The sequence below is a fragment of the Triplophysa rosa genome, linkage group LG20 (genome assembly GCF_024868665.1).
Source record: "Triplophysa rosa linkage group LG20, Trosa_1v2, whole genome shotgun sequence".
Classification (NCBI taxonomy): Eukaryota; Metazoa; Chordata; class Actinopteri; order Cypriniformes; family Nemacheilidae; genus Triplophysa; species Triplophysa rosa.
This window is the reverse complement of record NC_079909.1, coordinates 14,158,574-14,177,529: the sequence shown is the minus strand read 5'-3', so window position 1 is coordinate 14,177,529 and position 18,956 is coordinate 14,158,574. Positions and strand designations below refer to the sequence as shown.

General features: G+C 39.9%; 1 protein-coding gene across 2 annotated transcripts in view; it reads left to right on the top strand.

The window, feature by feature from the left end:
- Window positions 1–18,956, top strand: part of eif4g3a (eukaryotic translation initiation factor 4 gamma, 3a) — a 44,011-nt gene that overhangs the window by 3,853 nt on the left and 21,202 nt on the right. Inside the window, exons 1-9 of one of the 2 annotated variants that reach the window (XM_057361372.1) lie at window positions 3,435–3,753; window positions 4,482–4,623; window positions 5,467–5,634; window positions 6,330–6,422; window positions 6,759–6,791; window positions 14,341–14,517; window positions 14,908–15,019; window positions 16,075–16,181; window positions 17,477–17,659. In XM_057361372.1, the coding sequence (XP_057217355.1) occupies window positions 4,591–4,623; window positions 5,467–5,634; window positions 6,330–6,422; window positions 6,759–6,791; window positions 14,341–14,517; window positions 14,908–15,019; window positions 16,075–16,181; window positions 17,477–17,659 (906 nt within the window). In that variant the 5' untranslated portion in view covers window positions 3,435–3,753; window positions 4,482–4,590. Of the gene's footprint in view, window positions 1–3,434; window positions 3,754–4,481; window positions 4,624–5,466; window positions 5,635–6,329; window positions 6,423–6,758; window positions 6,792–14,340; window positions 14,518–14,907; window positions 15,020–16,074; window positions 16,182–17,476; window positions 17,660–18,956 lie in introns of those variants that run through there. The other variant, XM_057361371.1, reaches the window with a different exon arrangement.

The window sequence follows — 18,956 nt, the reverse complement described above, 5'->3', positions numbered from 1 at the left end:
ACTGCAGAATAATTCGTTATTGCATTATAATTGGAAATCTTATTATTTTATCTCAGCAAATTCTGTGGTGGTCAACGTCAACCAAAAGCATGTGGCCACAGGACTGTTCTCTGTGAACACACATGGTTACACTTACTGTATGCTGGATAACGGAGATTACATCATTTGATTCATATCAGTGTCTTAGTTGTGGGATGTTCGCGATTGCATAAATAGCAATTATGTTCCCTTCCCTTACTCAAGAGATACTGTATTGCTTTATATTGCACATTCACTGCTGGAGAAAATCTTTTTAGTGGATGGGATTCCTACTCAGGGGACGTGCCTTTGGTGATGATGCTTTACTGAGCGCTTGTGTGTGTGTGTGTGTGTGTGTGTGTGTGTGTGTGTGTGTGTGTGTGTAAGGGAAGGGGGTGTTGGGGTATTGGAGGGAGTGGTTGCCAGAGCGACTGGTAACATATGCGACTGCCGCTGCACCCCTCAGACAATAGCAGTGCTGCTTAGCATTCAGAATGCAAGGCTTTCCACCGCCTGCCAACAATCGCCTAGGTCAAAGAAAGTCTCGCGCACACCTCCTGCCTCCAACCCTAAATGTGTGCAGACGTGTGCAGACACCTCGCGGTTCCAGCACATTTTATCACCTTGTTTCATCTACCTTGTTTTTTTTACAAACACTCCTGTACTTATTTGATGAATACTAAACAATGAGATTGAACTTACTCTGTTTCTTAAAGGTGCAGTGTTCAATTTTGTTGTACCAATACTTTCTCTTATCCCAGTTTTGATGTGCAGAGAGAATTCTCTGTCATACTAATACTAATATCTGTTGTTTATCAATTAGTTATCTTGTCGCATTCATCACAACGGAAGTTGTTAAGAAGTATGTAATCTTTGTTTATGAAAGGAAGGTAGTCTGTAAGGCTGTTTGTTCAACGATTAATCACATCGAGAATAACAGTTTGTGTTTACATAATATATATCTATACACTGTACATATTAATTTTGTATTTATAGACACATACATATTCGTGTATATATTTAAGAAATTATAAAATACAAAAATAAATAAATGTTCATATACAAGTACATTGAATATCGTGAAAAAGGTCGATATTTTTTGTTACTCATTTCAGAAAGTGAAACCCATATATTATATAGATTCATTACACATAGAGTGAAATATTTCAAGCCTTTATTTCTTGAAATTTTGATGATACATCTTACAGATAATGAAAATCCAAAATTCAGTGTCTCAGAAAATTAGAATATTACATAAGATCAATAAAATAAGGATATTTTAAACAGAAATGTCAGGCTTCTGAAAAGTATGTTCATTTCTATGCACTTAATATTTGGTTGGGCCTCCTTTTGCATGAATTACTGCATCAATGTGGCGTGGCGTGGAGGCAATCAGCCTGTGGCACTGCTCAGGTGTAATGGAAGCCCAGGTTGCTTTGATAGCGGCCTTCAGGTCATCTGGATTGTTGGAAGTTGGAAGGTTGGCCATTGGACAGTCAATATAGTCCCGCCCTCAGACGAGGGACATACTTCATACAGAAAATAGATATTGCTTGGAAAGGGGAGAGGAGGTTTCAGACCTTATTAAAGATTATGAGGACATATGAAAAAAATGGCCTATCAGGCATGTCCTAATAGATCATTTACAAGAAATACTGCAGTATTTCATTTTTCATTTTGATTTTATGGTGACTATAAAAGCTGAAAACCTCATACAGAACACGGCCATTTTCCAATATGGTTTACAATAATACATGAAATGTGTATTTAAAAAGTACATTTTGATTTTAAAATCACATTTTATTTTGACTTAAGATACTGTTACTCTCTTAACAGTCAAAGTTCTGTCAATTGTACTATACTGCTGCAGTATCTACAGTGTAGATTGACTGCATTTCATGAATTGTATATATGTTATATATAGTGTACATCCAGCTCGTTCCATACAAAGTCACCTCTGCATCTGGAGCATAAAATAAGATTTTCATCATTAAACACAGTCCCGAAAAGCATACTGTGCCTTTACAGCCTAGTCTGACCTTTTTAGAGGTTCACATAGCAAGGGATAAATCTCTGAGTGAGTGCTCTCTTTCCCTAAGCTGTGGTGCCTCTGCCACGTATACAATATACTTCGACTTTATCTAACTCCTCCCATTTACCCCCCATAAGGTGCATAAATGGATTTACAGTAAGCTAGTATGATTGTTCAAGGCCGCACAGTATTGCGGTATTGTTCATTCCCATTTGTTGTGCTTGTTGTATTTATTGTAATTAAATCAAAGACAATATGTACAGGCCCAAGAAGCATCTCTCCCCAGAGACCTTGGCACTAATAAGATATTTTTAAAAGAAACATCCTTAATGTCTCTAGTACGTGATTGACTTTAAAGTCTATGTTGCTCAATTTCCGTCCGTCACGTAAAACCAAGACATAACTCACCCTACGTATTCTATGCCTTAAGCATTGAATTAATTTGGTGGTTACCTCAGCTATTAAACAAATGGAGTTTTACTAAATAGATTAATCAGGTGAGCAGAGGTCAGGCACTGCTCACCTTAAGTTCGCCTGTATATATGTGGAAACACCTAGCTGCCTTGTTTCTTTTGTGTGTGTGGAAAATTTGTAAATTCTTCTCAACTGATGTACATGCATTGTAAACCTCACACCTGCAGGACAAACTCTTGCGTGTTGTGCCATTACAACACTGCCCTGCCCATGCAAAGGGATTTGGTTATGCAATTGAGTGCCAAACTGCGAATCAGATCAGCCTGTAATTCCAGTAAGTCGCGTCTTGTGTCCCGCCAGAGCCTCACGAGTGTCAGCTGTCTGTTTTAAGTTGGTCAGATTGTGTTGAGGGCCCGGCACAGGCTGCATTCTTCAGGTGTACCCCATGGCACCGGCATAGGCCCCTGTCAAAGTTCTAAGCTGACAGTCTATATTAAAGGGATTAGATAAAAAATGTGATTGCAAAATACATCTTTATGTAGCGTTGTTTGTCTTGGAGATAATAAAATGACTGTATCTGTTGAAATATGTTTCAGACGTAGTGTGTTTTTTTATTGTATATATCCAGGATTCATTTCGTAATATGCTTTTGGAAGGACGTTCAATGGATGACCCAGCTCAAGTCTAAGTAGGCAGACAGCAGGTTTGAATAATTTCCAATGTGGACATTTGTTTTCTTGGTTTGTTGGAGGTTATTGAAGGGTGTTGTGACCAAAGGAAAACCTCTCAACCACACATTAAGCTTCATTCTTCTCACCAAACCTCTTCCAGCCTGCTTTTTCCCCAGCTCTTTCTTTTTCTTTTTTTCTTCTCCCTTCCCCCTGTTCTAGGACTATAAGTTGGCAGAGGGCCAGAAAGATAGTGAAGGGGTGCAGGATTTCACTGAGAGACAAAAAAGTGTCCGTGAGCACATGAAGCTTATGAAGGAGGAAAGCCAGATCTCTGATTTCCCTGAAATCATGTGATCAGCCCGTCTCTCGGTCACCGAGCCTGTCGGAGCTGCTTGTTGCATGTTTTGTTTTCGTTTTCTATCACCTCCGTGAGTCCATCTCTTTGTAGTTGTCTGTGTTTAACCTGTGTGTCTGTTCATGTCACAATTCACCGCTGAAGCAGGTGTGACAGCACATCATTCGTTCTGAACCGTCTGACCCTGTCTGAGGAGTTGCTTTAGGGGACATTGGCTGACTGAGTGATGTGTGAATGTTGCGTAAATGTTCTGCATATATGCTGTAAGTAGAATCCTGATGTCATTTTTGTTCATTTCCCATAAAACTACAGTTCTCGGGAGTCTTAAAGAAGTAGTTAACTCAAAATGCAAAAACTTTAAGTCAACAGACCTGAAGTATAGTGAACAAGTGGGTTACTTTTTTACTTTTAAACGTTTGGGATTTAAAGTCACTATGAAATGTTGTTGTAAAGAATAGATAGTGTTGCATAAAGATTCTTCAGTCATTTCTTTTTGTGTTCCACAGAAAACAAACATTACATTTTTGAATGAACTATTCCTATTATTTTGGCACATGTGTTAATCATTACAGATCTCACTGAATGAATCGGGACTGCAAAGAACATAAACTTTTAAAGAAACTGCAGTTTTATGTCCAGTTCTAGTATTCGAAATTGGATTTTTAGTAAAGGGTTTTTGCACCTTAGTTTTAACTTGTATTCCATAAAGCGAAGATACTTTTCGCACATGCCTGAAATTCCACGTCAGGATTTTTAATTGGTAGAGGTGCGGTGTACTCAAAATGGGAATGGAACATTTTAGGAGGGAGAAGCATTGTTTGCTTTTATTTTTTTAAACCTTTTCCCCAAATAAGAGTCATTGCATGAAGATGACAGTCAGTAATATTAATTGTTGTGAAGGAATTTGGACCATTTTCACAAAGTGAACTGAATGTAAGATGTTAATTTGTGGCTAAGGCATAATGTTTTTGTGGTCTTCTCTGCTTCAAAGGTGACCTCTTAGAACTGCTTTCAGTCCTGTTTCAGTCACAACTTGAAAGATTTTCTTTAACACAATCCTCTTCAGGATCCCTCGAGCAGCGATATCTCTGGAGGAACGCATGTTTCCCTCTGGGGTAACTGCAGTCTACAGCGTGAGTTACCACAGTGCCATTATACATGCATTAGTGTATATGAACAGTTAAACTTGTATGTGACAGGTTTCCAGCGACAAGTAACCGAAAGCAAAAATGCTAAATCACGCTTGTGTTTAATGTAGAGTAATGCTGATCTGTTTTTGGATCAATACAGGGCACGTCTCCACTTCATGACTCAGCAGAAATAAGAAACAAAAAATGTTAAAACAATCAGTAGGGTTGCCAAATATATCCAGTATCATTTCTCCATGATCCAATGTTTTTCTTCTGACAATTTTTACATTCTGTCTGATTAGACAACAAGGCCATCCTAAGCAAATTCTGGGATCATTCTGCTTACAGTCCTTGAATTGCCAACTGTTATTACCCGGAAAGTTGGCAAAAAGGTCTAAATCAGATTACACGCTCACTAAAAAAAGAAACCTTTAAATTAATGTAGGGAAGTGTTAGGGGCGATTCACATTTCGCGTCTTAAAAACCGCACGGAAAATGCGAGCCGAGCAGCTTTCTCTAGTCAAATGACCCGCGGTGCAAGCGCAGCACTCTGAAAAGTTGTCAAATGTCAATTTAGGTGCTTCAAAACACTTCTGAGCACCTGATGAATGTGGAGATAGATATGCAAATACACCTGCCAAACTTTAAACAACTCCAGTTTTATATTCATTTTCTCTTCATAATGACGCCCAGAGGCTGTCAAGCCACAAAAATGACTCGGAGCATCAGGTGCAACTGTCTCATCTCATCCAATAGCAGGGCGGTGTTAAAAGGGGTAGGGCGGTGACTTATTAATTTGTTTATTGACACTGTGTGTAATATGTTTTGTTCATGTTCATATCACAGGTATCCAGACACCCTGGCCCTCCATACCCGGGTCACGACCTCAGCAAAACCCACCCTAATTTGGTGGGCACCCCTTCCAACCATGCCACGCCCCCAGCCCTCTCTCAGGTATCAGTGCCTCCTGCCCCACCGTACCGCTTCCTCAAGGGCTGGGATACAGGCGGAGGGGTGAGTAACTCTGCGTGCCGCGGCTGCCGCCACCCTCTTTGTGTCAACGTCAGTCAGTCTGATCACCTCGCTGCTGTTTTTTGTGGTCACAATTATTGTTATCCATGAATTTTTGAACTTACTTGGTTCAAAAACTTCAAGCCACTTGATTTTTTATTCAGATGCCCAATTACAGTTATTTCCTGCAGTCCGTAAAATAAAACTAAGTTTTAATAGCTGAATGTTATGCTTAATTCATTTTTGTGAAGTCGCATGTGCCGGCTCAAATTTGGGTATAAAACGTGAATAAAGACTATTTAGTTGTTTCCATTTGTTATTTGCCTAAGAAATTACAATAACATTTTTAGTTGGGACACTCGGGTCTTGTCGGGTCTGGATGAGCTGTGACCTCTTTGAGCTGCAATTCACCAACCTGTATGCGAGATCACATATCAGTTTACACCCAGAACATTTTTGATGTTTTTCTATTAAATTTATTATGTTTAGCACACATACTCACAATACAGACTATGAACATTTTGTGCTGTGAGTGATATTTGCATCGCTCTTCTCAACATGGTTACCACCAGCCTGAAGGAACTTTGTCACCTTTTTATAAATAGTGTTTCCAGCTGACAGAGGTGCTTTAATGATGGTGGACTAGTTTCCCCATCTAATGTTTTCCTATTTCTTTTTTCTTCATCTTTCTTTCTTAGCCTCCATACAACCCAGCTCAGAATGCAGGCTCCGCCCCCCTGATGTACTCGCCACAGACGCAGCCAATGAACGTGCAGCCACAGACTCGGCCGGTAAGCCCTTCAACTTCAATGTCCAATAACAAAAAATTCACTGTTAGTGGCAGTGTTACTGCCATTGTCTCAAGTTCTATGCACTCTATATATTGCTAATGTAAATAAAAATAAATACATTATTTAACCACTTGTTAAGATCAGTCAAGAAGACCACCCACTCTGCTGACATGTGTCAAACAACCCTACTACACTACTTTATCTACTACTTTACCTTTGTAATGGAAATTCAAAGTCATTTAAGGTGGATCACATGTAATCCTTGCTTCTTATTCTCCTTTCCTGCTCCTGGTGACCTCGCTGTACCATAACACCGCTTGATCCCTCGCCCATCAGTTTGTGACTGGACCTCGGCCAGCTCACCATCAGGTAAATCTCACAGACCCAAAGTCTCTATCAGACACTGTGTTTGAAGCTTGTGAATTACGCGGTGTGTACTGGTAAAATGTGGACTGATAATATGTTTTTTTTAAGATCATAGCAACACATCTCTGATTCAGCTGTTGGAACTAGTAACAGCACGAAGACACTGCTTCACCTCAGCTCTAGATTCCCAATAATACTTAATAAACAGTTATTTGGACATTTTTGCATTCTGACCACTTTTTGCGGTATCTTTCAGAGGTTAAACAAACTTTCCTCATTTCTGTGACTGAAGCTAGGAGGTTTAGGAACACGGTTTTGACAAGGGAGGCATTTAAACGGGGTGTATTCATACGTCGGCTCAGTCATGTAATGATCTCCCCATCCTTGAGAAGCAGACATTAGAAGTGTCTCCTCTGACTCATCCGTTTCTTTTCTTTTCTGAAGAAATGTCTAAATGATGATGTTATCTATTCATCTCATCTGATGAGCAGATGTGCGCTCATGAAGATTGACGCTGATTGCTTATTCTTGCAAAGGCTGTTAATGCATCTGTCATTATATGAAATACTTGAATGTGTCACTTTCCCAGGCATCATTGTTATAACTGTTTCTGTGACTTTCGGAAGTCATCAGTATCAGTAGAATGATACTGTACTGGTTTTGGACTTTGTGGTAACAAAATTGTTTAATGTACAAAAATGTTTTGATGGTTTCATCCTCTTGGGAGCCAGTAAGTCACCACACAAAACTCATGGTGGTCAGATTTCCTTCTTTTACCATCCATAATTCTGTTTTATGGTTTTGGAGGATGAGTAACCAGACCTATGCCAATGAGTCAATGTGTATTTGGCCATTGAGGCAATTGCTCATGAGTCGCTTAAGATTTAGTCTTTATTTATTCAAACCACTGAAACATTTGCTGAACATATTTCCTTTTTTATGAAATAGCAGTGGCAGTAGCATTTAAGAAATATGCCGTTAATGCCGTCTAAATGACTTTCCCCTTGAATTTTAAGTGCGTAGCAGGTGTGCTCTTCCATGCATGACGGGAACATGGTGTATTATGTTATATTATCTTTAGTGCGGCACATGAGGGAGATGAGATTATGAATGGGCACTATTGCAAAAATGTACTAAGGTAGTCCACATTTGCACCAACATACAAGTTGCAGCAATAAAACTCAGGTAACTAAATCTCTGTCTGAATTCGTATACTTTGTGTGTTCCAGATTAGGTCGTTCGAGGTAAGCAGATGTGTGATATAAATACATTCCCAGACATACTCTACAACAGTGGTTCTCAAACGTTTTCGTTGTAAGGCCCCCTTTGTGTAGAGTGCATCGCGTTGCGGCCCCCCAAATAAAGACTTATAATCTTAAATTTAACATTTTTATTTAAACAAAAACATATTCGGTTATACAATGCTGAAACATCAATTCTTTTGTCTGGTAGTCTTATTTTTCTGATGTTTGATTGCATAAAATCTATTATCAATTTCTATATTTCATAAAATGCCACAAAATCTGTGGCCCCCTGGATCCATCTCGGGGCCCCCCCAGGGGCCACGGCCCCCAGTTTGAGAACTACTGCTCTACAACATCCACCATGTTGCTGTTGTCCTTTGACTTGAATTTTTTGTAACTTTGATGTACTAACAATAAGTGTGAATAAAATGTGTGTGGTTAAACAAGTATTTTTACCTATGTAAAATATTTACACAGGGTTTGTATTAGCCACGACTCTTATCCCAATCCAGTGCAGATTCTGAACACGTATGCTCATTGATGGACACCTCATATTCTCTAATGATGGGTTATAGGAGCAATAGCTGTTTGTGCAAACTTTGGTTACCATGGTAAAAGAAGCTACAGGTGCTGTATTACTGTGTATAGTCCAGAACTGGAGGAATATTTTGGATGAATGGGATGATTTGATGAGTTCCACATGTTCCTGTGTTTGCCATCCTTGTTGGACCTGGAACAACATTCCTGACAGCAAATCAGATTTTAAGGTTATGTTTTGTGCCGGTTAGGACTGGGTTACAGGCTTTTATACTATTCTCATCGACCTGTTTTCCCCACTAGTTTAAAGGGATAGTTCATCCAAAACTAAAAGTAATGTCATCATTTACTTTCCCTCAAGTTGTTTCAAACCTGTATACATTTTATTGTTATGCTGAACACAAAGAAAGATATTTAGAAGACCAAACAGTTCTGGGTCACTATTGACTACCATATGAAAAGAAACTAGTATGGTAGTCAGCGGTGCCCCAGAACTGTTTCCCACATTCTTCAAAATGTCTTCTTTTGTGTTCAAAAGAACGAAGACATTTATACAGATTTCAAACAACTTGAGGTTAAGTAAATGATAACATACTTTTCATTTTTAGGTGAACTATCCCATTAAGGACTAAGTTTGGGCTTGAGGACAAGATTTGAATATTGAAACATATTGAGGCAGGAAACTGCTTTAGTCAGAATAATCAGGACATGGTCGGGCATAGTCCAGCTTTCCTGGTGTCATTCTTAACACAAATTAGCAGTTCCTGTTTTTATCCAGAAAACAAAATGCAGCATAAATGATAGGCGTGCACAAATCTGTGTAGTGTCACCCTACACAACAGCTCTGGATTGTGTAATGAGCAGTCCTGAAAGAAGCTTTGACATCTGCACTGATGTTTGAAAGAGCTGAGTTAAGGTTTCATTTCTCTCTTGAGGCAGCGGCACGTCCCAGCTCGCCTGCACTGCAGACCGGCAAAAACTGATGCCTACAGGCCATTAGAAAACAAACAGAAACAGGAGAGAGTCAGAGAGGGAGTGTCTTTCTCTTTCACACACACAGGCTGCTAAATCATTTGCTCATTTGTAGTGCTGTGTCCTGGAGTGGCACCATTGGATAGTTAATTCATTATTTAGTATTAAATGCATTGAAATACAAATTTGTATACATGGAATGTGTTCTTATACTCAAAATGACATAAACCACCGGCCATAGCTGTTAATATGAATGGACACTGGAATATGCGTTTTGTCTCTCAAAATTTCTTAAATATTTTGTTGGAAAATTTTTGTTGTGGTAATGACAAAGCATAAATGCACCCTCGGGATATACAATAGCTGCATGAATTTTTCAGTGCATGAATCGTTTAAACTTTTTCAATGTTTATTTGTTTTTCTCATTATGCAGGTTATTGGCTCACGGTGACCAGAATTGATTTGGTATTTATTTGCACATGGATTTGTATCAGTGATAGTGACATAAAATCTCTGGTAGTACAAACTTTAAACTTCAATGTGTGGACAAGATTAAAGTGATAGTTCACCCAAAAATGAAAATTCTGTCATCATTTACTCACCATTTTGTCATTTCAAACCTACAGTATATGACTCTTCTGCAGAACACAAAAGATCTTTTTAAGAATAAAGTGACACCAAACAGCAAGGGTACCCATTGACTTTCATTGGTTTTGTGTCCATACAGTAGAAATAATAGTCGCTGTTCGGTTAACAATCTTCAAAATATCTTCTTTTGTGTTCTGCACAAGAAAGAAAGTCATACAGGTTTGAAAAGACAAGAAGGTGAGTAAATGATGACAGAATTTTCATTGTTGGGTGAACTGTCCCTTTACTATTCCCATTCATTCATATTACCAATCCAAACAATTCCTATTAAAAAAGCCCCATCCTACCTTTTTTCTTATTTAATTTATTTACAGTGTTTAAAGCTATTTTCTATTTATAAAAAGATTTTGCTACTACTTCAGCAAAGTGCTCAAAGTTATGAAATCACCCAGATCTGCCCATGACATCAAATGTTCTGGATCTGTCCCTTTCACTCATCTCTGTCTCTTTCATAGATTCACTCATGCCCTTTTTTCTTTCTGTCTCTTTGGCAGTCATATACACACACTCATTCTTATCTGTCACTTACAAACATACACTCTCCGCTTCCTTCCCTGGCATTCTCTCTCTCACACACACACTCTTATAGAGCTCTGTGACAGTATTTTAGCACAGAGTGGTCCTCGTCCCAAGCTGTGCCTGATCCCCGGTTGGCTGTATGAGTCACAGTGGAAGGAAATCACCCATTACACACACACACAAACAATGTGTCCTGTCACTTTTTCTTCTCCACTGGTGGTCTTCGTGTTTGTTGCCTTTCTCACATTTCACTCATCACTTCTCTCTATTCACCTTTGACCTGCTGGTGTAGAACAGGAATGATGTTATATAGCCGTGTGAGGAGTAACGTAAACATATGTGTTGAATGTAACTTCCCCAACATTTTTTTTTTACTTGTGAACATTTGTTGAATAATTTTCAACAGTTGTTTTTGTGTTCAAATGCAGGCAAAGAGAACTCCGTGTCCTCGTAAAACAGATTTAATTAGACAGCGGTGCCCCTTGAAAGCTGTCTGAACTTGGTTGTGTTGCTGAAGTGTGCCGCCCCAGCATCTCTCTATATTACACGACCTTATTTCGCACACAGTACTGTATATCCGTTACAGCACTTAAAGAAATCGTGCAATTCAGCTGAAGTATGCCAGTCACTAAACCACATCATTTTACAAGGGTACACAGTGAAATCTTGCCTTTTTTGTTCCCTGTGGATTTAGCAAAACCATCCATTCAGACCATCCTAAACTGCGATAGCCGTCTGAAAAGATTGATGTCCTCTCTTAAAACATGTTTTATGGCAGTTACTCTAAATCTCTTTTAGGTGCATTCTTCTTGTTGTGCATACTGTATACTCTTGGTTTAGCGAAATCTTCCTGAGGCTTGTTTAATGATAGCTTAGATTATTCTGATTTTGTTCAGATTGTACGTGAGGCGTGCAGTCATGTTAAATGGTGGCTCTTGTGTAAGGGAAAAAAGAAACTAATAATCTTCAATGAGGGTTAAAGCTGCAATCTGTAACTTAAAAAAAAAAGGTGTGGCGAAAGAACATAAAAACTGTTCAAAACAGTTTCCTTTCTTTTACCTTGGATTGCAACAGTAACGGTACATTCACACGGGGCGTCAGCGTAAATGCTTCTTATTTATTTTGAATGGGTGACGTTGTGTGTTGCCGAACTGAATTGTGGGTCTATCGGCGTCGCGTCACTGGCGTTGCTCGCAGCAGAAGTTGAACATGTCTTAACTTTTCAAGCGCCGACATAGACGTCAGCCAATCAGATCGCCATATGCAAATGACCTAGTGCATGCGCTACATTCATGCAAAACCGCTGTTATCGCGTCGGCCGCGCTTCAGACACGCCCTCCATCAAGCGTTGAAGCTGACGCCCAGCGTGAATGCAGTTTTAGCTTATAGTAATGATTTACAATTTCAATCAAAAATCATTCGATGTTTTACTTCAGTTTTATGTTTTGAACAGAGATAAAGCATCAAAAGTATTAGCATAGCGCTAGATTAGCGAAAGACTGACTTGTAATTTGTGAGTCACTTAAGAGGCCTATTCATAATGCGCTTAACCCCGGGTTATCTTCATTCTAAACCCCGCTTTTAACCCCGGGTACATGAACGTTCCACACTTGTAATTTGGAAGAGGGGTTATCCCTGCTTTATACCCAGGGTTATGAAACCCTGCTCCGAAGCAGTGTTAACACCGCTTTTGCAGGGTTAACCCCGCATTGCGGTGCTGAACGTGTGCAGTGTGAAACAAAGCAGGGGTAGAATGATACGACCAGCTGTTGAGACCCTTGTTGGACACCCAATCAACAACTGAACAGCGCTACCTCATATCACAAGCTGTGCCCAGTCACAGAAACTGAGTGAACAATCGTTTCAGTTTTTATATTTATTTATTTATAAGTAATGTCATAGGAGGTTAAAACAGCCAAAAAGGATTTGCGAGGCGTAATTTTTTTCACAGATGCGGATCAACTAGGTTTTCAGTTATTTAAAGTGACCACGCACTATTTTTATTCAGTCAATTTGACGCTGCAGTATTTATCCAATCATGACTGTTGACACCACAAATATGCAGATAAGAATGTTAATCCAGGGTTTAGTGATGTACAGTGTGAAACGTCAGGTTATGAAAACCCAAGGTAATCTCTTAACCCCTGGTAAATTATGAGCAGTGTGAAACGTGAAACAGATAACCCAAGATTCTGTGTACGTCAGGGTTTAGAATAACCCGGGGTTAACCATTTCAAGTGTGAAAAGCCCTAAAGAGACGGTTCAATTCTATGAAATTCTGTCTTCATTTACTCACCCTCAAATTGTTCCAAATCTTTATAAATTTCTTTATTCTGATGAACACAGAGAAAGATATTTGGAAGAATGCTTGTAACCAAACAGTTCTTGGCCACCATTGACTACCATAGTAGGAAAAATTACAATGGTAAAAAATTGCTTTGTAAATTTCTTTGTTCTGTTGAAAGCAAAAGAAGATATTTTGAAGAATGAAGGAAAGCAAACAGTTCTGGGGCACTTTTGACTACCATTGTAATTTTTCCTACTGTGGTAGTCAATGGTGGCCAAGAACTGTTTGGTTACAAGCATTCTTCCAAATATGTTGTCTGTTCATCACAAAAAAAGAGAAATTAATACAGATCTGGAACAACTTAAGGGTAAGTAAATGATGACAGAATTTTTATTTTTGTGTGAACTGTCCCTTTAACAGGACTTTAAGTATAAATAATAGTCAACATAGTACTTTTCTCACATTGTTACTTCGAATATGTTTCTGTATGTCATAGTTAGGGTTAGGTTAGGACTGTCACAACACATTTCAGTCACAATGTAATGGATTTAATGGTTATAATGGAAACTATAATGGTGTCTACTGGTATGTGATGGATTCTATTGGTGGGATGGTTTTAATAGAAATAGCTAATGGTTCATAATGATATTTTAATGGAAACCAGTAGAATTTCTGTGATGTTTTCGTTAGGTTTTTCAGCAGGGATGATTTCAGAGTTGAAATAGTAAAATGTGTCTGTGTGTAGAGTAGACACAGACAGACAGATAGACACTGCAGACATACATGCACATATACAATTGCATACAGTTCCATGTGGGAAATTGCATATTTTGTGTATAGTGTGTATAGAGACAATCACCTCTTGCCCCAGTGTTACCCGACTTGCTCCCTTCGACTGGGTTTGCTGAAGGAATATTTGCTGTGCGGAGCCAGCGATCGAGGGAAAGCGGGGGAGGATGTGTTGGGGGAGGGGACGACTCCTCCAGCAGGCATGCAGTATTCTCCCGATGACTAAAGCGTTGTGCCAGAGCTGTGCCACCACCCTGCTACAGCAGAGAATGACAATATTGCTGTCTGTCTGTATATGTGTGTGTGTGTGTGTGTTTGATTGTATGAAGACATGTAATTCCTCAAACATACGTGATCAATGCTTTTCTGATATTTAATATCAGATCATAAAAGCAGACATCTCAGATCATAAAAGCAGACATCATGATTTAAGTAAAGTTTAGAAGATGATGTACTGTCTTATATCAACACTAACATGTTTTCTTTCTGTTTCCCCTTTTCTGTGTCTGTTTCTGCTTAATTCTCCCCCCCACCCCTCTCTTTCTCTCCTTGACAGTTCCTTCACCGGACTCAGATGCAAGCCACACGGCCCACTCTCCCCACCAACAATCCCTCTATTCGGCCGGGCTCGCAGAACCCCACGGCTACGGTTTACCACCCCAACCAGTCCATCGTGATGACCATGACGCCCATGCCATTTCCCCCCCAAACACCACAATATTACATTTCCCAGGTAAAGCATCAGTAGAAGCATTACTGTAAAGGGTTTTCACATTAGTTCTGGACATTTTTTATGACATTTTAAAGCAAAATATACTTATTTACCATTTGTCCATAAAACAATGTATTTTAAATTCATATGATAATAAAACATATATATGTTTTTTCATGATATATATGATATACTGTACACACTATTGTAAAAAGTGCTGTAAAAATAATTTTGACTAATTGGGCTAACTCTTTTAAATGTATAAAGCCAATTGAAAATAAGACCATACTTCAAATCTGGTATATCAATGTTAAATATATTTATATGAAAATGTGTTTATTTTGTGGATAATAACACTATCATGGGGGGTTAGGTATCACTGATCATATATCTTTATTTTTCTACTCACAGTATCGTCACAACTTACCTTACGTGGGACCCCCGCAGCAATATGCCATCCAACCGCCGGGATCCGGAACCTTCTACTCAGGACCCGGCCCTGGGGAATACCCAAACCCTTACGGCAAGTACAGAGTAGAGATCTGCGCGCGACTGTTTTTTTAGTCCCACCCGCGCCCGTTCATTTTTACTTTGCACCCACCCGCTCCCGCTGAAAATTCACTCTGTGTTCACCCGCTATCTGATTAGAATGATTTTAGTCCCGACCCGACGGATCCCGCTAAATTTAGATCACGTTTCCAGATCTCACATTTAAGATCTCACATTTAAATTTCTCCATAACAAATATAAAATACGCTATACAAAAACACATCAGTTATTGTTAATCGCCTTGTCAATATACAAAATTGTTCTTACATTTTAATGTTAAGCCCATTGCACATTGAGTCCGATATTTGATATATATCCGAAATTTCCGCACGTTAAAAAATAAATACGACCTCCCGTTGTGTCAATCACATTTACACACTGCCTCCGATATTTTCGTCCGTCATAAAAAAATTCGGGCTGGGTTCGATTTTCAGCGTTTTTCGCATCCGTAGCAAGCATTTTGAGAGGCGTTTTGACAATTGAGAGACACAGTACAAACGAGCGCCAAATATGAAAAAACAGGTGCACTCGGCGACCTGCCCGCACTGTCTGGGGGCTGACACGGGCAAATTAAATTTATAACGGAAGAACTGGTCCACGCCCGCAGCACATGCATAACACAGTCCTCAAATCAGGCTCTTCGTGTGGTCAGTTAGAAGGATGTTGGGAGTGGGCACCCGTCCAAAGACCCGATCCCATCCATAGTACCAGAGTTTCTGACCGCTAGCGTCTTTTATCCCAAAAATTTAATCCCGCACCTCAAAAATCCGTATCGGGTCCCACGGGAGAGCCGCTGGAATGCAGACCTCTAGTACAGAGCTCTCCGAAGCATGCGCTTCATCTGGAGCGCTCTCACATCACATCCAGCTGGTTCATGTTAGCTCCAGGTAGTTTCTGCGTGTGTCTGATTAGCTAACTGAGAAATGACCTCGTTCTCAAAACACGATTCACTCCGAGGCTGTTTAGATCATGTGAAAGCTCATTTCAGTGACTCATTTTTTTCCCTTTCCTGTCTTTTTACAACAACAGCTGCCGGGCTGCCATATTACTCCAGCCAGGCGGTGTACCCGCCCTCTCCGCCCATCATAGTGCCTGCACCTCTGCCCCCTCCACCTGCCAAACGAGAGAAGAAACCAGTGAGTACCACCAGAAACACAGAGGGATCCACTTATTTTTCAGTTTATTTTCCACTGATAAGGCTTGAATTGAATCCCTGCAACCCTGGCTGCCAGAATCAGATTAAATGCAAAAATGCTGTTAAAAGGATATCCGTCAAGTATTGGTTTAACCCCGGTATTGGCCTTGGTTCCTTGTTTAATTGTCACGGTAGTCCATTACAGTTGCGGAATTCATGATGAGGAATAAGTATTGGATTTCTCAGGTTTGTCTGTGTGCCATACAACTCCCCACATATTTGGATCAGACTGTGATGTGGCGATTTCATTGCATGCTGAGCGGTTGGCATAGTCGAGATGTTTTATCATAGGCCAGAGTTAGAACTGAGCCAGTTTCACCACGCCTCCGATTTGTGTATATAGAACAGACTTGTGTATTGGCTGGTTCTTGCCATTAATATAGCCTGAGATGCTGGAATGGCATCAAAGTCCATTTACGGAAGTCGTGCCACTAGGCGGCCATGTTTGCAACGCCTCTGCGCAGCTTTTCACGTCATCGCAAGTCCCACAGTCCAATCTACTTGAATGGGGGAATGCATATATTTCTAAAATCTCTTGCAAAAATCAAAATGAAACCGGATATTTCCGATCAATAATTCAACATGACTTGAACTGTCTCATAACTTTGGTTTGCTAAGCTTAAATTGCGCTAAAAATCACATTTTCCAAGGTCGCATCATCTACTGCGCCTGCGCACGCGCACAGGCTGGCAAGCGCCTCACGAGAGCACCGCCCCAGAGAATCGTCAGTCTTTACTGATTGACCATTGGCTCGTTTTACTGGAAGGCGGGACTTCCTTCACTAGAGAGGCCATATTGAGCGGTGCATTCCTCGGCATTCATTGTAATGGCAGTGGCGCATCTTGTTAATATTAATATCTTTGAAGGCGTTAAGAATGAATAAAACAAACAAACAATTTACCACGCCTCCTGCAAACTGGCACATCCATTTGAGAATAAATCATTGGACATACCTCCATAATTCTTTAGTGTACTGGTTTTAATGGTGTTTAATGGTATTTAGAATAACACAATATAGTTAAAAAAAATTTGTAGCACACCATTTGCATGGACTATTTGTATTGTGTTTTCATGATCTTGGATGAGTCTCTCAGTCAATACTGTACAAATATGCTATAGCATTTTTTTTAGTATTCACGAGGTATCATATCAGTACATTTGACGTCTCTATAGCATCCACTTTTGACTCTGGTGTGTTAGTGAGTCTTCTGTCCCACTGTGCTTCTGTCCTCACAGATCCGGATCCGAGACCCCAACCAGGGTGGAAAGGACATCACGGAGGAGATCATGTTAGGAAGCAGGAATCCCACTCCTCCTGCCGGACACCCCACCTCCATCGTGGCCCCTCCTGCGGGACGTTCCTCCTCGACACCAACCCCGCCCACAGGACACCTGTCGTTGACGCACTCCCCGCCACAGGCAAGAAACGCACATTGTTCTGTTAAACGGCCAGCGCTTTTGGTCTTTTTTCCGGAACTTACACATGAAGTTATCATTCACATCGGCGTACTAGGATCTTAACACATTTTAACAAGTTCCTGTGTCTGTATTTAACACGACCTTTCTAATTAGCTCCTGTCCAATGAGTTCTTGACTCAGCTGTGTTAAGCTCACCTGTCTAATGCTATTTTCCAGACATGTAAAGCCACCTACCACTCTGTCTTGCACACACACACTTTCTCTCTTTGGCACGAAGTGTGTGCATGGATTAGTTCCAGCTCACACAGTGAGTCAGCCCCCCCCCCAGTCTAATCCGTATGACAACAGTGAGAGCATCAGGCTGTTTTCTGCCCCGTTATATGTTTTCATGTACAATGGTATTTACTATATCGCCGTGGTAAAAATTAAGAGACCATTCCCAATGTTCATTTATTCAGCATTTCTAGATGTATTGTGGCCATTCCAGTCCAGCGTCTGTTGAATTTCAACAAAATCAAACCTCAGGAGTGACAAACTCATCCAACAGCAATGTAAAAGACTGACAGCATGACAAAACACATGAAAACTGATATAAATCGAGGTTATCACATAAAAAATAATTTTTGAACTTTTCCTAAATACATGTACAAATATTACTGTTGTATTGCTTAAAAGTGAATATGAACTTTGCAGTATTTGAGGTCTGAAAAATACAGAGCATTTTGACCTGTTTCTCCAGTTTTACAAATAGAAACAATATTTTGATTTGTCACTTGGGATCCATATTGTCAGTAGTTCACCGAATAAAACCAAAATGATCATTTTACATAAACGCATATCTGTAAATAGTAAATTCAGAAAAACTGAAAATCATTTTGAAATGGTCTCTTAAAGCGGCCCTAACACACGCGTGGTTTCTGCCAATCTCATATTAATCTTGAGTACCTATAGAGTAGCATTGCATACTTCGTATCTTCGAAGAGTATTTAGTTTGATCACATTTATAAAAGATAGATACAGCTGTACGATTATTTCCGAAAGCATACGGAACGTGTGGGGGGAAGGCTGAACTAAAGCACGTGCGCACCCATTGCCAACAAAACACAGACATCAGTTTCACTCACCGCATGGGGTTCATGTACGGCATCTTTTAGCTCTGGGACGGCTCCATATATCAGTTTCAAATGATCTCCAAATCCAGTGTTATATCCACCATTTATATAACATTCATCACCCAAATGCAGTGAACAAACAAACGCCTGAACTTCGCGAACGTATGCTCTCTCTCTCTCTCTCT